Raw genomic sequence first — 23,483 nt, forward strand, 5'->3', positions numbered from 1 at the left:
AGGACAGTGTAGTTTCCCATCTACAAAAAAACCCCCACATTCTTTTTTTTCCAAAAAGATCCAGTTAAGAAGGAGCAATACGGGATGTTGCACAGCTTCCCACGCTCTGGCACGGCACAGCAGCTTTTTTTAAGGATACAGTACATGCTACCTGCTACGCCGTGCACCTTTAACGCGCATCACACGGGAGGACAACGCGGAGACATAGCCCTGGACTGGCATTAAGTCACAGCGTGACCACGCGACGCACCGCAGCTCCTAGATATACTTAACCCAGAACTCGCACACCGACCCACAGCACGGACGGAGGAAATCAAGGCTTCTTTCTTCTGGGCCTGGATAAATAGGGACAGGATTAAACAGTAGAAATGAACGTGCTTAACTGCAATAATCACGTTGGCAACACAGAAGAAACCCTCATTTTGACAGAAAAATGGCGTACCGTTATTTGCATTAAAGCCACAACCTCTCCCTTGGTTTCGCCCAACCGTGGCTAAGAGTAGTTTTTATGGAGCAAAACGTATCATCGAGCTACTAAAAATATCGGGGAATTTACCAGAATAGCTTAGTAAATGCCTTTTTAAAAAGCTATGCGATTCCTTCCCAGTGGCCCATTTTACTCAAATAAGCCACAGAAAAATTGTATAAAAAGATTTATTGAAATTCATCAATGACAAACAGACATAAAACTCAAAGTTTGGCTCTTCTGGGAAAAAAAAACTGTTGCAAATGTATTTATACAGATGAAATATTGACTAGGAAATACAAGTCACTTCTAAAGCTATTTTAAAGAGGGATATGAAAGTAAAACTGTACATTCACTAGGTATTTTCAGTCATTTTACTGACTTCCACTAGGTAAGAAAATACAATTTTGTATTAGTATCTCGTGCTTGAGTGTATGAAAAGAAACCTCCTACCCTACATGCTGAACTGCCTCCTGTATTTAGGTTTGTAAAAATTTTCAAAGTATATAGCACAAGTGGAAGTAGTTTCTCATCACTTAAAATTGACTAGGTGTTATATATTACAGACCAAAATAGTACACACCTTATTTAAAAGGGTTGAAACATTTTTTTATTACAATTGTCAAATTCATTTCACTAGTAACTCAGGAATTAGGAACACTTTTTATATATATTTATATATATATTTAAATGCCTGCCATTTTCAGTGTATTGGCTATACCCTAGCCAAAAAAAACAAAAACAAAAACCAAAAACAAACCAACCCCAAAAACAAACAGAAAGGAAAACACACAACACACAGGGCAGGGAAGGGGGGGATTGCAAATTCACCCCACAAACCAGATCCAAAGGAACACCCCAAAAAAAAACCCAACAAAAACATTTGGTCACTATTTACAAACAGCAAAAGAAAAGGTACCTACAAAAGCAGGGAAAGCGTTGGCTGAAAATGGCAGTCATTCACGGACAGGCAACAAAGAAATCACTTTATCAATATGCCATTCTCACCCCTGTTGCTGTGGAGGGATGCTTTGCCTAAATTTGCAGCATCCCCCAAAAAAATGCTTACCATGGTATTTAGTGACTGGCAGCGGTGGAAAAATCCCAACAACCAACGCTATTCAGCTGTCTCAGAACAGAATATGTGTATTTGGGGTATCATCCACTGATCTTAAACTTTTTTGTATTTTTTTTTTTTTTAAAGATGTCAAACTATCCACTCCAATAATAAGAAACAAATTACCACTTGGTTTATACTTACTATTGCAGTTACAGGGACTAAGAGAGGGACAAAAAGAAAAAATTTAAAATGAATAGGAGGAGGAGTGGCAGTAAAAATAGTATTTTATTCCCTTGCCCACCCAGTCTGCTTCTCCCTCTCGTTCCCACAGCAACATTACAATCAGAAAAAAAAAAAAAAAGAAAAAAGAAAAAAAAAAGGTTGGGGTGTGGGGAGGGGAAATACAGGGTAAAAACAGTCAAATCACAATAGGAAATTTTCAAAATAGGTTTTTCAGTTTAGTCGTCTTCATCCCCTTCGTCTTCAGGTTCTCGTTTTCTCTTCTGTCCCCGTTCTTCATCTAGAAAATAAAACACAACTTGAATTATATGAGTGCTCCCTCACGCTGCTGACAAGTTGAACAACAAGTTCAACAAGCTTCTACTTTGGCAACTGGCTTGCTATCAAAGGAGCAGGAATACAAACATGAGCCTGCCTTTCAAAAATGGTATTTTACTTTTTAAAAAAAAATACTATTATTTTTTTATCTCTAGCAAAAACTGGATTGCTGCCATACCGGGCTCTTCTTCATCTTCATCGTCATCTACCTCACCGTCGTTGTAGCCTTCTTCATCCTCCTGGATTTTTAAAAAAAAAAAAAAAAAACACAAACAAAAAAACGGAAGGATTAGAAAAGTCGCTTTCAGTACAGGACCTTTCACAATTTGGCAACAGCATTTTACAACAGAAAGTCCTTGAAGCATCTTAAACAAAAAGCAAACAAAAAGGCAGACACTTCCCATGCACTTATATATAAGTGCAGTTTTTTGCTACAGTATAACTGGCCTCCGGCCCGTTATATTTTCATGGCAGAAAATCACAGGCAATCACAGCAGCCACTTCTAGCTTCACGTCTTCAGCGAGAAAATGGTTTTATACTTCACACTGATATGTAGCTGCAAATTTTGTTATGGTATCCTGAGCTTAGTAACACTTGACTGGTCAGTAGGAGAATGCACGTGTTCTGGGGGTAAACAGATGTAAAACACGAAGAGCCATCTCCAGAGCCCGAGGAGCTGCTGTTGGCTTCGAGAAGAGGCTGACCAACCATTCAGGAGTGGCAGTTAAGCATCTAAGACTGTTTGGCCAGAGGACAGACAATACAACCTCCTGCAGTCAAATTTTAGCCCCATTCCCGGTGGTTGTGCTAACAGCAAAGTCTCAGCAGACTCGGACTGGCTCAGCACACCCTACACACAGGAGCTGGACTACGCGAACAAGTTAAGCACCCCGAGGAATCACAAGGTACGTGCCCAAGGAGGAACCTCACTCTGAAAGCACAGGGTCAGTAATTCAGGTAGCACTCTCTCATCTGTACGGAAGCTGCGATGCCAGCCTTTCAAAGGCGCCACAAACGAGGTCTGCGGACGTTCCCAAAAGTGTTTTTGACATCAGCCCAATAAACAGGATGATTTCATGTCAATGGTCACTAGATGGCAGCTGGCTCATAGACAGGCATGCCTCAAAGCCACCCTGCCGCGATGCTTCTCAAGTAAAAATGGAAGCACATGCTTCAAGTACTGAAAGCCTCCACTATTTGGTCCATTTCTCACCCAACTATTCCCACTCCGCACCCATTATTAACTGCATAAACCCTTACCTCCTCTTCTCCGCTCACATCCTCCTCTTCTCCTTCCTCCTCCTCCTCCTCATCTTCTTCGTCTTCTACTACCTGAGCATCATCATCATACTCTTCTTCTATACAGTCAAACAAGATTAACCACTCAGACATTTAAAGTTTACTTTCCCCCCCTCCCCAACATTGCCACCTGAGACGTGCCCTCCTATCGAGACAAGGAGCAAACTGCCAGCATTGCTTAAGGGCAGTACAGAACGCAAGGCGGCTCTCCAGCTGCTAGACAGGGCTAGATGTGGTCCTGTGCCTCTCTAGCCTAGCGACAGCGTAGCGTGGCAGCTGCACCCGTGGTCTGAGCTGCTCTAGGGCTGCAGGGACCTTGACAGTAAGTCACAGCAGCCTTGGGACTGCTTTAGCTTCAGCTGCTCCAGTTCCCACTACCAATACGCATTTTTGAGCCCGTGGGAAACTCGCTGCTCTTCATCTGCAAGCGTCCATCTGCTCCCACCAGCGATACAGCTAAACTTTACAAGCCAACCATGCACTGGGAACCCTCCCTAAGGGACACCCCTCACTGCCAGAGCAATACAAAAGGGTCACACACAATCCATCTTAGGGGTTTGCAATCTCTCTTCAAGAGGAAAGAGATTAAATGCAACTAGCCCAAGCAACAAACCAGAAATTTGTTTTCCATGCTGCAGGAATGGTGTTTTGGAGCTTTTCCATGCAGGTGAATGCAGACTCAGACTTGTGCTCTGATGAGGAGAACCCGTCGGAACCTGCGTGCCGCTGGCTGAAGGCACCACTCTGCCAGGCGCTGCTGCAGCGCTCGCCCCTCTCGCCAGCGCTCACATTCAGCACTCGAGGGAAAAGTGCAAGTCCAGCTATTCTGCTTTTGCTGCGCAGCTGGGTTTGAAGAGTCTAGCAAATTCCCCCAACTCAGCTGGATACTCATCCGACCGGTAGAGCGATGCCTCCGAGCGCAGACTGCCGGGGAGGCAGAGTGGCACCTACAGCACAGCGGGACCCACCATGCACTCTCCTAACACTAAAAAGTTTCTTGTTGCTTCGTTAGTGCCTTTCACAGAGCTTGCCCCTGGCAGACTTCAATACACACACTCTCCTCTCTTCTGCCTGATCCCAACCAGTTCCCTTTGTCTTCATGGAGTAGCTACAACCTCCTATTAATGCCTTGGCTCCTTTACTTATTTCCTTGACACAGCTATGGTTTTTCTATGGGCATTCTGGTTTTCCACCCTACCCTTCTCCATCAGGGTCTGCTCAAATGTTCCTACTTCCCTGTTTGTATGGTTCCTGGAAAACTATAGCGTGTGCATGCTGTCCTCTCTTACCCATTTCTCCCTTCTGTCCTCACCCCCTGAGGTTTACTGTTCCCTGAACTCTTTCAGTGTCCTACTGCTCCTCTTGGCCCCTTTCTTCTACCACCCTTTCACTCCCCACCTTCCACCAGAGGTAAGGCTGAGAAAGCAGCGCTTTCAGGCCCTCTCCTTTCCCCTCGTTCCCTCAGAGGACACCGAGGTACTTCTGCTTTACATCGGTCGGAAGGAGCTGCTGAGGACACCCTTCTCCTGCCAGCACGTCAGAGCTGGAAGTAAGATGTACCACGCAACATATCAATCTTACGACTTACATACACCGAGTAGCACAAATTCACATACCATCTTCATCTTCCTCCTCGTCGTCTAAGCCCTCCACGTAGCCCTCTGCATCAGAGTCCGGTGCTTCTTTGTCATCCCGATCTTTCACTAGAGATAAGACTGAGAAAGTAGCTCTTTCAGGCCCTGCCCATCTCCTTTCCCCTCGTTCCTTCAGAGGACACTGAGGTACTTCTCCTTTACATCAGTCAGGAAGGAGCTGCTGAGAACACCCTTCTCTTGCCAACAAGTCAGAGCTGGAAGCAAAATGTACTAGGCAGCATATCGATCTTTTAACTTACATACACTAAGTAGCACAATTCACATACCATCTTCATCCTCCTCCTCGTCGTCTAAGCCCTCCACGTAGCCCTCTGCATCAGAGTCCGGTGCTTCTTTGTCGTCCCGATCGTAGCCATCGAGGTATGTGAGTTGCGGGAGGAGCTTGAATACGTTTTCTCTATAATCGTTCAAGTTGGTTACCTCGCAATTGAAAAGATCTAGACTCTTCAGGTTTTCTAACTTTTTCTGCAAGGAAAGAAAAGTCTCTGAAGTTCAGTGTTACAAGAATTCTCTACGGAGCAGAGAATGCCACAGCAGCTAGAGTTAACGTGCTCAAGAGCTTCCCGTGACAAAAGGCTCATTTTGGTCTCTGCCTACTAAATTGGCGTGGAACAGAAACCTGCACTGCTTGGCCACTGCTGCTTCGGTGTCTGAGAGCGGAAAATGCTCTCTCTCAAGTTCAGCATCTCGCAAGTAGAAGACTGAAGTTTGAAAAGGGGTCGTGGTGTAAAATCACACGTGGTGCGAGGGGCCAAGCTAAGAATAAATTATAGTACAGTCAGTGATCGTAAAAGTGCAAGGCAAGATAGTGGAGCCAGCAGTCAGGTATATTTAAACTACTAATTTCAACGTAAGAAGTCACAGACTACTCTTTGGACACAAGAATTTTTGCTAATAGAGATTTTAGGAGATTTAATGACTGTACCTTAACCTTTGGAAAAATAAAAGAAGGCTAAGAAATTGAACAGAAATTCAATTCCTGGTTTGTTTTTTTTTTTTTTTGAGGAGGGGGCCTGCATTGCCTACAGCACTTTGAAATACTAACAATAATAGCACAAGCAGTTGAGGATTTGCATCAAGTCTTACGAAGTATTTCCCCTCTGGAGTTTAGCGTGTAGACCAACGTGACATCAAGAAAACAGCCTGAAACTGGGAGCAGTTACAATCCCCTCTCTCATCTGTTTGCTACATGAGTGTAACTGTTCTGCTCTCCCTTTCTGCTGGGGGAAAGGAGATCCAAGATGGACTCACGTGAGAACCGCTCCTTCAGACATTTTAAGAGCAAGTATTTAGGAAATAAGCATGAGCCAAAACTCTTCATTTCTTGGAGAGCAAAGGGTGCACAAACCAAAAACTAGAAAACAGCACCACCAGAATTGACACTTGGATGCTTTTTGGAACCACAACCTGACAAACTTGAACTCAGCACTTGAAATAAGGAGTATAATGACAGGAGAGGTAATGGAAGCCAGCTGGAACAAGTCAGAGGCTCAGCAGCCCCTGCCCAGCCACAGCGAGCAAACCCAGCACAGAGACACTCGGTGCAGCCGCCGGCCCCGACCACCACCAGCATGCACTGCACCCCCGGGCGGCAGCAGTGCCCGGTGACTTCTGAGCCAAGGCTTCGGGGAAAACACACCGAGCTCAAGCAGAGAGTCCGGCAGACGGCCCCGCGGCCCAGGCCAGGGTGGAAAGCCGTGGTGCTCCCCGCAGCACCCGTGGGGAGAGCCTGACCCTGGAGCAGCAGCCGCTAGAGGGAAGCAGCCGCTCACGCTGCCGGCACAGCCCAGGGCACAGCCCGGGGCACAGCCCGAGCCCCTCTGCAACCTGGACTGACAGATAAGCACCCGAGACACTCCTCTGCAAGTTGCTTTGGACTTTCCAAGCCTGAAATACCTCTGCTCATCACAAAGCAGGGTTTGGTTTCACCCTGTACCGCATCAACTTACCAGCGGTTCTATTGTACCGAGGTCTTTTATTTTGTTGCCGCTTAGATTTAGATGCGTGAGGTTCGGACACTTTTCTGCCAACACTTCCAGTCCTCCTGAGATTCTGTTGTCGCTTAGCTCGAGCTGGAAGGCACGTAAACATCTTGAGTTTTTAGTGCAAACACGTATCACAAAGCAGTTTCGCCAGCTAAATTACGTTTTCAGACAAATGACTATTTTACATTCGATATAGTGCAAAGAGGGAGGGATATGGCACAGGACATTTTATTTACCTTCTTAAGTTTGTTTAACTTTGGTAAGTTTGCAACTGAGGTTAAGCCTACGTTGATTGTACTTAAGAATTCCAGCTCTTCAAACTCATCTGTGAGGCCTTCGATTTTGCCTTCGTATGACCTACAGTTGTCAAGAACCAGTTCTTTAACCTGGAAAAAGAACAATGCAAGATGTGTATAAGACGTTCTGTGTGGAGGATAAAGATTTCACTCACAAGTTAAGGATCAGGCAAAAATGAAAGGTATTCCAGTAAAGTGGGGAGTATATGAAAGTTTATTTTCAGCATCTGATCCCTACTTTAGCTCGCATGGTTAGCAGTGTTTCAGAAACACAGACATTTGGCTTTGCTTCAACTGCCCACCTTGGTGTTGTTCTATAAACAATGTAAACAGTTCAAAAACATTAATCCTGGCTTAACCGATTTGGCTTGTTAGAATTAGCATCGTCTTTAGTAAACGCAAGCAACAAGCACTCTAAAAAACATGAAGGCAATCTACTTATTTTTAAACTAACCTACAACTTTGACACTCCGTACAAGCCGTGTGCTGTTACAAGCTATCATCAGTTGTTAAAATAGCTTTTCTCCGCATTCAAACATTACTGGAGCTTTTCAAGCGTGGAGACATCGTTGTCTGCTCAGAGACTCCTGAAACCTGAAGCAGGCACTACTAAACCAGGTCCACCCTCGCCCCTCCTCATCAGAGTAGTGTGATGGTACTTTAGGGGAAGATCTTCTCCACGGAGGCAACTCCTTTCTAGGGGAATTGCAAGGGATGTGTCAGACGATGCTGGCAGGGGAGGTGCAGCGAGCAGAGCTGCTGCGGCAGCAGCGTACCCCTTATCTCCCTCGCCCTGTTGCAGCAGGGAGGCTCGAAGGGAGAGGCAGAGATAACGTCCCCAGGGGCCCGAGCAGCGCAGACCTGCCCGACAGCCAGAGCTGGGCAGCCCCGCCGGCGCGTACAGCAAGTTACAGCCCGCAGGGTTTTGGTGTTGGTTTTAAACGGGGCACCGCTCTTTCTGCAGGTGCTATCTTCAGTGGGTACAAAACAAGAGCATCAATGCAAAAGAGACACTAAATACACTCCACCTTGAATAAAACTGCTCCTTTTCACCCTAAAGGCAGGTCAGCCTTGCGGGACTCACGTCCCTTAGTAGCCAGCATGGGTTTTCCTGGGCGCTGGGGAAGCTCTACCACCAAGGACTGGGACTCCCAGGAAGGGTCCACCCATGCGGGGAACATCCAGGACAGAGAATTTCTGGGGGTTATTTCTCCCCTATACAATACCTAGGAAAACCCATCCTTTGCATGCACTGCACACCCCATCCCATGCATGAGGTTTGGTTTTGGGTTTGGAAAGGGAGGCTGTGCTGCTTTACGCTGAGGATGGGATAAAAGGAACCTGCGAGAGCAGTGTATGCAGAAACACGAAGTAACTCTTCAGTTCACACCAAGGACAGTTAATATGCAAATATTTAATTTTCTTAAATTTTTTTTTTTATTACTGTAATCCCGCTGCACAGAGAAGAATCCTATGTAGTTTTATAGCTCCAAATAACATCCCTAGATTTCTAATTAAATCCCAGGCTGAAGTCAATAGGGAAGCCAGCCCAAAGCAACATGAGAGTACAAGTGATTCATTGAGAGTAGGAGGATCAGCGTTAGACAGGAAATACATTTTCCAAGACTCTACAATTTTCCTAGAAGAATTATGATAGGGAATGACTACACAAAAGTCTTCCAGAAGACTTTTAGGCTGGTTAGAAGAAACCAAAGATCGAGTCAAATGCTCCTGATCCCACATACATCTGTTCCACTGCGGGGGGAGCCCAAAACCCAACAAACAAACTACAAAGACCCCTCTTTGCTCTGAAATTTGGACAGCAGGAAAGCCATTTTAAAGGCAAACATGCCTATCTTCTTACTGTGACAGTATTTAAGTATCAGGATCCTCCAGTGAGATCAGTTCGGGGACAAACACAGTTTTCTCAGTCATCTGCTTCACACACACACAGAGCTCCCGCCAAAAAAAAAAAAAAAAAAAAAAAAAGTAAAAAAAAAGTACAATAAAGGAAGCCCCACCCCAGACCGACAGCAGCTACACTCCCTCCTATCTGTGTCCTTGCTCACCAGCCCCTGCCTGCCCCGTTATCTCCCTCGGCCAGCGAGGTGGCTCATCCCAGACAGCACCCATCTACGGACACGTTCCGGAGCCAGGAGGGCAAAGGAAAGTGCCGTGGTGCCGACCATGGCACGCTGGTGTATGGCTGGAGAGCCTGGAGGTCATCTTTTGCCTTACCCTCTTTGCAAAGGAAGTTTGCGAGAGCACACGTAGGAGGATGAAGCAAGGCGAGAGGGAGTTCAGGAGGGAAGATGCTCGCAACCACAGCAGCCAGCGCATTTAGGGTCAGCTCGGGCTTTGAGCTGCGCAGCGACCAAAGGCACAGAGCGAAACAGCACCTAAACCTCACACTGAGAAAGAAGTGGCATCTGCCCTCAACCCCCCGCCAGGAGGTGGGACAGCCCTTCATCCGCCCCAAGGGAGGGATAGAGAAGAGGCGAATGGGGAATTGGACAAAGCTTCCTTGGGGATAGAGAACAGATGTGAGGGGGAGCTGGAAATAGCCATGGATGCAGAAGAAAAACCCTTTAATATGGTGGCAGAAGAGCCAACTGGCTTCTACTCTTAGTTTGTTCTTTTTAGGGCAAGACTGCTGTTTGCCCTCTGCTTTTCAGAAAGCTTCGATACAGAACTGCAACGCTCTCTTCTTCGCTGCGCCCAGTACCAAGATACTGGGAAAGGTAGGGTTAGAACAACTCCATGAGGAAGCTATCATTGAATAAAACCAGCCAGGTTTGCAAGTGGTAGAAAGGAATCGAAGAGCAGAACACAGGCTCCTAACGCTCCAGAAGTGCAACCGCAGCAATGTAATTTCAGTGCTTATGTGGTCGGAGGTATACGAACGCACTGAATCGCTGCTGAAAGAACGTGACTCCACACAACTAAATTCAAGTCAAAATTCAGATGGCTTTATGTTCTAAGAGATTTAAGAATCCTGTAGAAAACACACATGTGCAAAAGGAGGATGAACAGGGCTTGTGGGGCTTCTCCCAACTTCACTGCCACGTGCGCACTCACTGCTGCATCGTACCCAATTCTCTCACATACACTACAAGCAGTAGAAACTACCACCAGCTTATAGTTTTTACAAGTATTAAAATCACCCGCAGCTCTTCGCCCATAGCCTCCCAGCCTGCAGCCCTGTGCATCCCACTTCTCCTCCCCTTCCACTCCGACTTGCTATCTCCTCCTCAAGAACTCGCTGTTTTGCAATTACCCGGGGGAGGCAGCGCCGTCCCCCCACCCCAGGACAGGGCTCTGCTCTCCAAGGCCCCTCCGGGTTATTAACGAGGCACTTTTCCAAGGCGCTGGCTGCCGCACAGAGGTCTCCTCTCAAACCTTAGCCCCCCTGGGAGGATGCTGGGCCTCATCCAGGCACACTACAGCCTTGACTTAACTGTGTCAGGATATAGCGAGGGAGAAGTGGAAAGGTGACCTTAGTAAAGCTACATTCCGTCTCAAACAGCTCACTACCACAAAAGTATGACAGAAGGACTAAAAAACCTCTTCCTCACTTGTTTTTCAGAAGGCTTTGTAATCTGAAGGAAAATTCCAGCTCCTGAATCACTCTCCAAACATCCACCGAACTTCCCTGAAAACACAGAGTAACACGACAATTTTTACATCTCTTTACTCATATTCTGTCACCAAAACACAGAATAAATGTTTGCCTGATACGAGTAGCCTGGGCGAGCACCCTGTCTGAGTCTTGTTATATACCCGAACGAGATGAGCGGGCCTCAGCTGGTCTGAACCAATTCAGTGGTACCACGCTGCAGTCCGTAGTACTACAGACACGTCGATGAGCAGTCAGAATTAGGGAGGAAAATCTGAACACATTTGGAGAGACAGGCTAAGGCTAAGGGAATAAGTGTCCTCAGCTAATCTGTGTTTAGCTGCATCAAAGACAAGATCTGACTCGCAGAAGTTGTAGACGGTCAACCCTATCAGCGTCTACGCCACAACGCATAGGCAAATCAAGGCACTAATTGGAGTAAGTACTAATACAAGTTAAGTACTGGTATAAGACAGACCACTCCAGCTGTACTTATCTTTCCTCCCTCTCCCAAAAACCTGCTACACAGTGAGAAACAGTGGAAGAGCAACATGCCATAGGTAACCAACCACCATAAACAACCCCTCAATACTTACCCAAACAGCTAAGAGAGCACCCGCAGGTGAAGGTCTAGCAGAAAACCTAACAAGCAGGTGGTTAGGTTGGTTCCCGTAGAACATAACCACCTCTTCGATAGCATTTATGATAAGGCACCATCAGGTGCTTGGGTTGGGATACTCCACATCGTACAGCTTCAACTGCCAAGCGTTTCTTGCCCAGCCGGCCGTTCTGCCCCGGCCGCTGCGTTCCCGGGGGTTTCGGGGCTCTGCTGCCTCTCTCCCCCATTCAGTGGGTGCCATCTGCTCAAGCAGGTGCTTCCTGGCTGGCCGCGTACTTCTGCACAAGCGTTGCTCTGTGGTTTGCTGGTAGCAGTCCTCAGTTTTCAGCAGGCATACGTAAGCAAGTAGATTGCTGCTTCTCCAACAAACTCTTCAGACCACGCACATTGGGCCTGTCCTCCTGTGGTCATCCCGGTTTCTATTTCTGATAGTCCCAGACGCTTTCAGCACATGACATCACATCCCTGTTAACGCATGCTGCGCTGTTAACTGTGGATTACTGCATCCCCTATATCTCTTCATGACGTCACACTCTACATTACTGCCTGCTTGATAACCAGGGACTCTTATCTGTTTCCTAGTATGGTTACGGCATTAAGCTGTGTTCCCAACTGCATATACAACATCCTTAATATAGCCGTGGGGTGTACTGCGAGGCTCCAACCTATTCCTAGGGTAAGTACGGGCAACAACGTGTCAGCAGCCACCGGTTTCATGGCAGTCATCGCAAGTACCATCTGGGACACGCGCTGTGCACGGTACCCAGCAGACCATCCCCTGCCTCGCTTTCCCAGCGCAGGCTGCTGCTCTGGAAGGGACCATGCTCTCAAGTTATCAACACACACACAATTAACAGAATATAATTACACACAGACAACCATTAAGCTGCAGATGTTATCACCTAAACCTTTAATCTACATTTCCAGGTAAAAAGGCAAAGTCTCCACTTCAGAAAGCCTAGAACCCATGGACAGGGAGCTCCATGAACTTGGGACTAAGTTCCCAGATCCCAGTCTGTAACTGAAGGCTTAACAAGGTGACAGAAGGACACAGCTGTGAATGTAATTTCAAAAGATAAAAGGAAAATTTACAAGTACAAATACCATTCTGCTGGCTTTACAAGCAGGAACAGCAAGGCTGTAACATCTTATTTTCAGCACAATGGACCAGATGCTTTTGAAGTGTACGTCGCATATGGTACCCCTAGGCCAGGAATATCCCACTATGTGGCACTTTTATCAAAAAAAGCAGGTAAAGACGAGGGTGTTAACTCGGTCTTGCACTGCTCCCAACCAAATGATCCAGGGGAGCACTGAGAGAAGTCCTTCATACCTCTTAACCCACTGGAAACTTCACTTGGAGGAGGGCAGAGCTGTGGAAAGAAGGGAGCGGAGAGCAAGGGAAGCTTGTTGTGGTAAGTGGAAGCAAAGTCCAAAATACTTTTGAAGGTAGAGACAGTTTTTTTCTCTCCCAGATGCACAAACACGTCTTCAAGACACTTGGGTTTCTGTCTTTGGGAGTTCTTTAGTCTCAAAAGCCTGCATGGTCCATGCCAAGCCTCGTGTTGCTCCACAGCAAAGAATGACCATCGCTGTCTGCTGGAACCTGACTGCCAAGGGTTATGTCCTCCTAGTTCTTGTACTGTTTTCTAGATCTGAACTCACGCAGATTTGGGGATCCTCGAGCAGAAATGGATCTCCTTAGGCTTCTATTCCACTCAATTTGTGCAGCAAAGTTTAAGAAAAGCCAGCCCTTCAGAGTGACGACGTCCTCATTTGCTGGGGAAGGCGTGGGTTGGGGAAGGCTCAAGGTAACGCCCAAGTCTTGCAGGAGCCCCTCATTCATGCTTAGCTCCACAGTGATGGTAAGGATATGACTTTCTCCATGCTCATGTTACAAGCTTCCCCCAAAGTTACTACCACAGGAGATAAACGTTGCATGAATTTCCATTTCAGATGCTATCTGGAATGCGACTAGGCCACCAAATGCTTGAACGAACACTCTACTTAATACCTTGGGCTAATGAAGCTGCTCTGAAGGCTCAAAGACACAACACAATTTCGGCTCTATGATGACCACCAAACCTGAAGAACTGATTTATTTCATTTTTTTCTTAATAAAGATAGCACCACCTGCCATTTACTACCTTCGTACAAGACAGATCTTCAGCCAGGTTAGGACACCCTGTGATACAAACACACAGCAGAGCCAGGCTACGTGAAGTTCTGCTCCTGGTGGAAAACGGGGAGAGACAGTGGAGCACAGAATAATCTCTAGCCCAAATCAAAGCAGCTACTGGGCTGCTGTACATCAATTAAGACACACCTCAAGAGCTCTTCAGCCTTTCCAGGCTTGCCAGAGCACTGCCCGTTCGGGCTGTGCCCCCCTCCTACCTCTGGCGTGCTGCCTGCAGGCAAGAAGGCAGGCAGGGGAGGGGAGGGGACCGAGGCAGAGGAGGGGAGGGAGGCAGGGGAGGGGAGGCAGGCAGGTGCCAGGCACCACACCGGCTGCACTGGCTTGGTGCCACGGGGGATTCCCCTTCTACGGGACAATCCTCAGCTGCTGCTCCTGGGCAGCTCAGCATCACCTGGTGGAGATGCTGGGGGATGAGGATCGAGCCCCAAACAGAATTAAATTTAGCAGGGAAGGGACAACGCCAATAGTGTTGACATCCTCTTCCTCCCCCAAGACGCACAAGTAAAAAGCAAACCAGAACAAAGCTCACAGATACCAACTGCGAGTGACAGCAGTGAAGTGTTTTTCCTTACCAAATCAAAATGTGATTTTGGATTTTGATACATCCCTTCAAGGCTCTGACTATCTGAGATGAGATACATAGATGTGACTCACCTGCAGCACATGTCAAACTAGGTAGTTGAGGACCATTTACCTTGCATAGGCTCTGGTCATTGCTGCACTGGGCAAAGAATCTGCAAATCCAGGGGCCGGGAGAAATGCTGCACAAAAAACGGCCACATAACAGAAACCACTTCCCTTGAGATACGGGCAAGACACCTAGCAGGCAGAGTACTTGAGAATCCCATTAGCAGCGGCAGTGACTGATGGCTGGGAAGAGACTGGATGGGATTGATGCCTATACCTTGCAATTTTGAGCAGTGTTCTGTTACCACCGTTACGGACACCAGGTAGAAGCGCAGAGCCTCCCCACGGCTGAACACCGGGCACCTGTTGGGACTTCAATGCTGTTTGGGCTCAAGTTTGTGGGATTTCCCCCAGGGACCGTCCCCACACCCGACCATAGGTATCCCTTCCACCAGCGCTCTGCAACTGGCCCCTTTGTACCAAGCAATTCACAACTGCTGGGCAAAACAGCTTCCAGTGCAGCCTGGTTCAACAGCAACCCGCTCCGCTTCCAGCTGTTTTGCCTATTTCATACCCATTCAACCGAGCTGGAACTCCAGATTCTTGCAACAAGATCACACGAAACTACTACTGGACCTCAAAATTCATCTGGGGTTTCTCAAAATGACATAATGCTGTCAAACCATCATATTAGAATTCCTCTTCTGCATCTCTTTCTCGGAACCTCCCACAAATACCGCTGAACACTTCAGCAGAGGGTTTCAGAAGCCCAAAACTGAACTGCCAGCACCACGCCGATACAGTTTTAGTGCCTCTCATATTTTTCACTACAAGCACCAATGCACATGGATGTGCACAGATCCCAATACTGCTGTCTTTGACCTATAGCGCCATGGTTCTCATACAGGTTTACTCCGTACATGTAGACTACACCCTAGCAAGAGCTTCCCATTTAGTTGAGCCAACAATTGCATGATGAAGAAACTTGGATTTACTCCGGACGAGGGTTCAACCAAGGAATTGCATGAAAACATTTGTTTAGGGACCAAGAGTGATCCAGTGACAACACAGACATCTCTGTGGACATCTGTTACAGGCTGGCCTCAAGCAGCTTGTTAAATCGCTGTAACCCAGTTCAAAGTGCTGCAGTAAAATAGTGGTTTAAAGCCACCTTTTAAACCCCGCTCAAGCTGGGCTCTGTTTAACTCCCACAAGGACAAGCCCAGTTAGTGTCCCCTTTTTGCTGGCCGCTCTGCATGTACGGGGGACATGGCAAAAGGAAAGGAGCAGGGGAGGAGAGACAGGAAAATTTTATTGTTTTGGTTGGTTGGTTGTTGTGCGGTTGTTTTTCTTTTTTTTTGTTGTTGTTGTTTTTTTTTTTAAATCAAAGCTGCTGTGTTCAGAGACAGCTTAAGGCTGCCTGCATAGCTCAAGAAAAATCTGGCTCAGTATCAATACATTTACTTTTTCTACTCTCTTTTACATAGCATAGCTATAAACCCCGAGAGCAATACACATGGCTCCAACTAGTTTTACATCCCTTTGCTCTGTTCTATGAGAAACTAAAGGTCCAAGTGAAATACGTAAGTGGCAGAAGGGTGAAGAGCCTTGGCAATTCTGACTATGTCTTACACTCCTATCTAATTACAAGGCATCTCCAGTACTAAAAAACTTCCAGAAAGAATAATCTACCCTTGTCTTTCTCAAAAAACACCCTCCCAACCAAGACACCCCTTGAGTCACATAAATACACTTTCACACATTTACAAGGGTCAGTATAGCCACATGCATAAGCAACACACCAATTAATAAATCGAGAACATGCTTTAAGGACACGGAAAGCTGTTTCATTCAAAAGCATAGAGCTAGTTTTCAGTTTTGTTTCTACTATTAGCAGCATAACTCTGTAAAAACTCCAAATATTTCTTTAGATGGACTGTTTCAAATACATAAGTGATTAAATTGATCTTTGCATTAAATGCTTTTTAACATTCACATTAATGTTGCTTGCTTCTCCCTTTTCTACAGATGGCATAGCACTTTGCTCTGCTCCCGGCTGGGGTGGCTGGCTTTGCACAGGTCACTTCAGCTCCATGTCTCAGTTTCTCTCTATTTGAGAAACAGAGTGCCTGATACCACATCCAAAGTGCTTTTCATTCACTGCCAGCTATTATTAAATAAACAGAAGCAAAACATAAGATTGCATTGCACCTTTAATTTGAAAATTCTTCAGTTAGAAATTTGAAGCATTTAGCTGAACCGCTTAGTTTGTTCAGTTGCACGTACTCCAAATTGCCCTCAGCATCAAAGGCCTGATGTAGAGACATACATAAAAAAAGAAGCACTGCATTTAAATTAAGACTGATTTCCAGAGCTGCATATTTATTAGAGAAAGCAGTCTCTGAAGATGTCAGCTGCTGTAGAATGCACTGGCAAATCAGACTTGCAAGAGATAAGCTTTTCCTAGCTTTTTTTTTTTTTATGGCTTTGAAGGGAAAGTGTTCGATAGACCAAGTCGATGGACAAATGAGCGCTCCAATAGAGAGCACAACTTTTACACAGCGGCATGAAGGCAAACCACTGAGGCTTTTTTGGAAGTATTTCAAAGGTCATGCTTACACATGCAAGGGCTTCAGGACTGATTTTAGCAACCTAGTCAAAAAATACAGACTACGTATTTACTAGCTATTTTGTCTGAAGGACAGCTGAGCAAGAGAGGAGACAGGAAAAAAATTATATGCAGAACAAGTCCAGTAGTGTCACATAAATAGCTGAGAAGTGTCCATCACTCCAAAGCACAACAAAAACATCACTGCTCTCTATTCCCACTTGAGACTTGTACCTTGCTGCAGACAGAGAGTTTGGTTCATGGAGCTGAGCCGTTTGTCAATCAAGACTGCCGAAAGCCGTCATGCGCTCCACGAATGGCGAGGCGGCTTGCCTCGGCGGGTGGCAAGGAGAGAACCTCCCTTCCTCCTTTCCCTGCACGAGACAACGGCGCCGGGATCCCAGAGGCGCCTGGAATTCTGGTGTGCAAACCACAACTACTGCCATAACCCTCCCTGACTTTTAAATAATTCAGAAAACATTCGAGACATAGCACCCACGCGCGTTTCACAGGTCCAGTTCTTCATTTTCAGGCTTCTCTAACTTACCGATACCTTTACGGCAGGAGGATAGGGGGAGTAATCCATAGAATGAATGAAATGGGAAGAATCAGTCAACACCGGCCTTACGGGATGTAAGTATTTAAGAAAACAGCCACTGATATTTGTGCCACCATTCAATGTACATTTAAAGATGCATCACTGATGTAGATAATACGGTCTTTTAAATACTGTAAGAGACAAAATATTTTAAAAGTCCTAAATCCCTGCATGTGATTAGTGGTACCTTGAAACGTTCAGGAGTTTTTGGTGTACATTTAGAGCGGAACAGCAGAAAGGTATATCCTATTCATTGATATATAACACACAAATCCTGCTGCCAGGATGGATTATAACAGCTAGGCTTAACCCTAGAGGGTTTGTACTAAGAAGTTTTGCATTTTTTTTCTCTCCCCCCCCCCCCGTTTCAACAACTTGTTTCATTTGGTGGGCAGGACAAGAACCCTTGTTTCTTCAGGAGATGCATTTCTTGATGGACTACAATACAATTAAATCATCTAAACCCCACCTACTTCTCTTAATACATCTTTACCAAAACAGTATTTGGACACAAACTTGAATAATACAGAAAATTTTGTGACTGCACTTTACATACTGGTGGTCAAAAGGGAATTCACAAGAGTTGAGGGTTAAAAAAATAAAAATCTACCATTGCTACTTTCTAGCAGCACCACAGAAAAATGGGAAAATCAGGCAACCAGTTTTAGATCCATATACTGGTTTTCAATTCTACGTTCATAGTTCCTTTCATATGCTTAAAACTTGGTGCAGGTAAACAGAAGAGAATTTCCCAAATATATCCCAGGTCAGCCCAGTAGCCAGCTGTGAAACTAGTCTAAATTTCAGTGAGGGCAGCTCACGCATCACACCTGTCCTCCGGCCTGACTTTTGTGGGCTGCAGTCCCTCCAAAACAAGCATCCATCCATCGATTCATCAGGATACTCATTTTAGAGGTTTGCACCTGGAAATTCAGAGCCATGAAAACTAGCTGTTATACAAACTTGGGAAGTCAGGAAAAAGAAAAGCAAAAAAAAAAAAGCTCCTTCTTTGTACATCTACACCCTGCTACCAGCTACAGAAGTGGTTAAGTGATACAAGTCTGCAAAAATCCATGGTAATCTGCAGACGCCGCACAGCATTTGTACATGCTGAACTCATGCCTCCCCAGACACAACCATACCCCACTTTGTTTCAAACCTAGAGTACATCCCCTGCCCATTTCGAGGTGGTTCAGCCTGCAGAAAGTAAAAAATTATGTACGTGCACCCATACGCAAGACCATTTCTTTTAAACGCAGGTCTTTGAAGTGACGTCTGTCACTTTAAACTCTTTACTGTTCTTGCAAGTACCACAACAAGGAACTAGCTTGGGGAAAAGAGCCTTTTTATTTATATTCTTCATTTGAAAGAACACTTTGTATAGATGCTTGCACTGTGTTTCCCTTCAGTGTTAAAATCCACAGAAAACCAGAGAGAAATCAGACTGTCAAGTAAGTTTTGAAGTGCAACAGAAGAACTGTAAGAAATACCCCATGTTACAGTCAGTATTTTATCACTGTCACAATTTTGAGCTGATAAAGCACTAAGCCCTCAGACTAAATGAAATGGCGTGGCAGCGCCGAACCAGGGAAGATGAGTTTTGCGCATAATTTCAAAACCCTTCCTCCACGTCACAGGGCTGGGAAGAACCTTTAAGTACTGAGCTTATTTCACAATCTTTGCATTTTCCTAATGAGTTTACGATGGGAATTGAACAAGAGTGGCCAAAATCAAGCTCAGGTGAGCACCCCCTCTACAAGGTCAGGAGTTACACCACTACTGGATCATGGTTCTGGAGAAAACCCACGTAAAATAATTGTACCTGGCCCATTTCTAGCAGGCAGTTAATTATAACAGAAAACCACGCTGATAAGACAAGCAAAGTGACAAAGGCTGCAGCAAGTACACTACTGTAAGTGACTATTAAATATAATGGGATAAAAAGTTGAAATATCTGGGCAGAAAGTAGATGCACAAGCTCAACTCTGGCTGTACAACACAGAAAAAAACAAGTTTCAAGCACCAAAACCCCAGACCTCTCACCAACACTGAATTCATATAAAAATGGAGGGAGATTTAAAAAAAATAAGTACAACAACAAAAAAGAGACTGGGGAAGAAAAGGAAGAAAAGGCTCCCATACAATCCACTTCAGGGCATTTATATCATGTTTTGTTAGTCAACGTGTAACCTTATAGGATTATATGACTTAACAGCTCAAAGTAGCTAGCTCAGCTGCACAGCAGCACACAGTATTCTACACAAGAACCGCGTTAGTCAGATCAGACTGTAAAGTAATAATACAGGCTCAGAAAGAACCACAGCACCTTATCAACATCCTCTTATCTAACTCTGATTTAGAAAAAGTTTTGATCCTGCACATTCTGATAACAAGACATATTAAATAGATGTGCCGCAAAACTTAAGCGCATATAGGGCAGAAGCTCCAAAACAAGTATATTCAGCGTTATTTTCACCAAGATTTATTTACATTACACTTAGAAGTTTGAAAACAATGATCCCCCACAGAAGGAGGAGAAATACTGCCTATTTATCAAAGCAGAGACTAATGAAAACAATTCACAGAACTGTCCTGTTCATGCCCAAAGACTTACTAAAATCCATAAATAAATGACATTGGCATTAAAATCGCTCCTAAAGCCCACTTGCAAGTATTTTACCTACAGCACCAGCTGGATTTAGCTGAATTTTATTTTAGGGAAACAGACTTCAAACCATACAGTTAATTCTTCATGACAAAAAAGCACACATCTGTAATCGATGGCTTTACAAAGTAGGCTCTAAACAGTACAGCATTCCCAAATGGCATCTCTATCCCTCTTCGTATGAAACCAGAAAGATTTGGCTTTATAACAGAGGTGATCTCCTTCGCTACCTTGGGAGGACAGATACACGTCACTCATTGACAGAGTTAAAGGCTGAGCAGGTAAAAAGAAAAAGCGACGGGTTAAATAAACCTTGTTTTACAACTAACTGCTGAAGATTTCTGAGTTACTGAGGAAAAACAAACCCCCACCAGATCAGAGCTCACTCAACTTTCTTTGGCATAAGCCAGAACAGAGCAAAAACTGAACAAAATCCAAACGTGTGTGTGGGGGGGGAGGTCCAGTTTATAGCCAATACACTTTGGATCAAGTCTTTAATCCGTAGGTCTGTGTTTAAAATGGTGAATAAGCCTCCAGCAGTAGGAGTGACAGTCAAATCGACCAAAACTAGGGGGAAAAGGCCAAAAAGTAATTTTTTAAAAAATATATATTTAAAAAAAAAAAAAAAAGGAAAGGAGCCCCAAAAGCAGCACCTACCTTCCCGCAGGGCCCTGCCCAGGAAGAAGGCGTATTCCCAGGGCCGCACTCCCTGCCCGGGGGGGGCGGCCGGGGCACCTCAGGCCGCCTCAGGGCTCCCCCGGCCCGGCCCCGCTCCCGCCCGGGCGGGCGCTGCCGGGGCGGGGCAGGCAGGTGCGGTGGCGCTGCCGGCCCGGTGGGGCCCGGTCCCCGCGGCAGGCCGGGGGCGGGAAGGCGGCCTCCCCCTAACACCCCCCACACACACACACGGAACGACACCCGCGAGATCAACTAAAAAAAATAAAAATTAAAACCAATAATAATAAAGGGGGAGGGACGACGGCGGCGTGTTACCCTCCTGGCTCGTCCCGCTGCGGTCGACACGAGCCTCCTCCCGCCCCGCGCTCGGCGACAAAATGGCAGCCCCGGCGGCTGGCAGTCATGTCGGAGAGGGCGCCCGGGCGCCCCTCCGCCGCCGCCGCCCGGCCCCGCCGCCGCAGTGCCGGCGGGAAGGCCCCCTCCGCCAACGCCTCATGTCGCACTTCCACACACCGCCGCTCCCCTTGGGCCTGCCAGAACCGAGAGCCGGCGGCGGGGCGGGCCGGGGCGGCGGGGCTCCCCTCACGGCCCGGCGGGGCGGGCAAGGCCGCCGCCCGCGCCCGACGGTTCCCTTCGCCGCAGCTGAAGAGGAGGAGGAGGAGGAGGAGGAAGAGGAGAAGGGGGGGGGGGAGAAAAAAAACATGGCGCCGCGTCCTACTTGCGGTGTGGCGCTGCCAGCGCGGGGCCGGGAGCGGCGCGGGGAGGGCGCTCGCCCGCCGGCCCCGCTCGCCTCATTGTGCCCCCCGTGCCCGAACAATGAGCCCCCGCGGGCCGCGCAGGGCCGGGCCGGGCCAGGCCGCACCTCACCGCCCGCCGGGCACGGCGGCGTGTGCCGCGGCGGTAGCCCTCCCCCCTCTCCCCGTCGTCCTCCTCCTCCTCCTCCTCGCCCAGGAGTTTTTAAACTTTAAAGAGCAGGTTACATCGACCTGCCCGCCTTTGTCCCTCGGACACCGCGCTTGGCCACCGAAAAGCCGCGGGACCGCGTCCCGCCGCCTTGCCTCCGCCCTCCCCCCAGCGCCCCCGGAGAGGTACGTTCTCCCCCCTTCTTCCCGTTCCCCTTCCGCGGCGGGGCCGGCGCACACCTCGCCCTCCCCGGCCATTATGCAAGGGCCTGGCGGCGGCAACAGCGGGCCCCGCCGGGGGATGGCGGGGCGGGGAGGGAGGGGAGGGGGCTTCCCCGCCGCTGCCCTCCGCCTCCCTGCGCCCCGAGTTCGCGCCCCGCCGGAGCGGGCCCGGGGCCCCGCCTGCCTCCGAGCACCCCCCGCCGCCGACTCTTTTGGGGTGTTGGTTGGGTTTTGGGGTTCCCCCCCCCCTTTTTTTTTTTGTCCTGACAAAGTTTTTCTCTCTCTCGTTTATTCCGCGAGACGCGGAACAACAACCTGAAGTCCGGCCCCGGGGGAAGGGGGAAGGAGGGGGGGGGAGAAAAACACGCACACGCACACATCCAGCCTTTTTGTGCGTGTGCGTGTGTGTGGGGATGGAGGGGGTGGAGAGTGCGTTTATTTCTTGCAATATTTTTTTTATTCAACGCTCGCGCTACCGGCGGCGATACCCGATCGCCAAAAACGCTAAGCATTGGTTTAAAATTCTTTTCTTTTATCTTCTCAGCATCTGGAGAGAGGGAGAGAGAGAGAAAGGGCGCGTTCATGAGGACTACAAAGTTACAAATATGGCTCCCCAGTCTCTCTTGCCTGATCACTGCAAAGAAATGAAGACGCACTTTAAACTAAACCATTTGCAACTCACTCGCAGTCCCTGTCTGCCTCTCCCTGCCCAGCACCCAGTACAAATATTTGCGAACTAAACACGCCAAGAGAGGAGCACCAACTTATTTTTATTTAATGCACGGCGAGCCCCCCCGAAGGCATCGCACACCGGCAGAGTCAGGAGCAGCCTCTAGTTTCTCCCCCAGACCACAACGCGTGCGCCTTCGGGCACCCCCAAATTGGGGTGCACAGCCACACACACACACACACAGGTAGGCACCTCAAGGGCAGCAGCGGCCCCGCCGCCCCCCCGCCGCCGCCGCTGCCCCCCGAGCCCCGCGGGGTTGGGATGCACTTCCCCCCGCACACACCACCACCACCCCCAAAAAAAAAAAATGTGGGATGGATTTTTATTTTTTTTTTTTTTGCATTGCTTACATCTGAGGGCGTCCTGTTCCGCAGCTCTAAGTGGATCCTTTTCTTCATGTCCATGTCCGTGGCTGGCGGGAGGCGCTCGCTGTCCCCGGCTCCGCTCGTGCAGTGACACCGATGCAGACCCCCCCAAAGCCAGCGCGGTGAGGGACTTTGAGGGCTCAACCAGCTCCGCTCGGAATCCCGAGCCCCAGCACCGCGGCGAACACTAACCTGATAACTGCGGAGGCGGGCGCTCCCGGGGGCTCCGGCCTGATTGACGTCCGTCCCCGCCAACCGCGGCGCCTCAACGCGAGACCGGAGCCAATGGGGCGGGCAAGGGGCGGTGGAAGCCAATGGGGGAGCGGCGAAGCCGGCCAG

General features: G+C 47.7%; 2 protein-coding genes across 4 annotated transcripts; one reads left to right on the forward strand and one right to left on the reverse strand.

Annotated features, from left to right (window-relative positions):
- Nucleotides 1-638: 638 nt before the first annotated feature.
- Nucleotides 639-23,339, reverse strand: ANP32A (acidic nuclear phosphoprotein 32 family member A). Of its 3 annotated transcripts, none has more exons than XM_054837307.1 (8): nt 23,130-23,339; nt 7,261-7,410; nt 6,989-7,111; nt 5,306-5,504; nt 5,001-5,099; nt 3,346-3,443; nt 2,263-2,323; nt 639-2,046 (listed from the first exon to the last, which is right to left on the reverse strand). In XM_054837307.1, the coding sequence occupies exons 1-8, from the start codon at nt 23,181-23,183 to the stop codon at nt 1,985-1,987; spliced, it is 846 nt and encodes a 281-aa protein (XP_054693282.1). In that variant the 5' UTR covers nt 23,184-23,339; the 3' UTR covers nt 639-1,984. The 3 variants fall into 3 exon arrangements, with proteins under 3 accessions (XP_054693282.1, XP_054693280.1, XP_054693281.1); XM_054837305.1 differs by lacking the exon at nt 23,130-23,339 and adding an exon at nt 11,533-12,053; XM_054837306.1 differs by lacking the exons at nt 639-2,046; nt 2,263-2,323; nt 23,130-23,339 and adding an exon at nt 11,533-12,368 and having other exon boundaries at nt 3,357-4,181.
- On the forward strand, nt 21,299-22,989 carry LOC129210924 (uncharacterized). Its single transcript, XM_054837304.1, has 2 exons — nt 21,299-22,013; nt 22,594-22,989. The coding sequence occupies exons 1-2, from the start codon at nt 21,328-21,330 to the stop codon at nt 22,787-22,789; spliced, it is 882 nt and encodes a 293-aa protein (XP_054693279.1). The 5' UTR covers nt 21,299-21,327; the 3' UTR covers nt 22,790-22,989.
- Nucleotides 23,340-23,483: the final 144 nt, after the last annotated feature.

The sequence above is a fragment of the Grus americana genome, chromosome 10 (genome assembly GCF_028858705.1).
Source record: "Grus americana isolate bGruAme1 chromosome 10, bGruAme1.mat, whole genome shotgun sequence".
Lineage (NCBI taxonomy): Eukaryota > Metazoa > Chordata > Aves > Gruiformes > Gruidae > Grus > Grus americana.

Coding starts and splice junctions, on each gene's coding strand:
- LOC129210924 (XM_054837304.1), top strand. CDS start 21,328: ATGTCGGAGAGGGCGCCCGGGCGCCCCTCCGCCGCCGCCGCCCGGCCC. Junction 22,014..22,593: donor CCCCCAGCGCCCCCGGAGAG/GTACGTTCTCCC, acceptor TTATCTTCTCAG/CATCTGGAGAGAGGGAGAGA.
- ANP32A (XM_054837305.1), bottom strand. CDS start 11,616: ATGTTCTACGGGAACCAACCTAACCACCTGCTTGTTAGGTTTTCTGCT. Junction 3,444..5,000: donor CGAGGAGGAAGATGAAGATG/GTATGTGAATTT, acceptor TTGACTGTATAG/AAGAAGAGTATGATGATGAT. Junction 2,324..3,345: donor ATGTGAGCGGAGAAGAGGAG/GTAAGGGTTTAT, acceptor TTAAAAATCCAG/GAGGATGAAGAAGGCTACAA.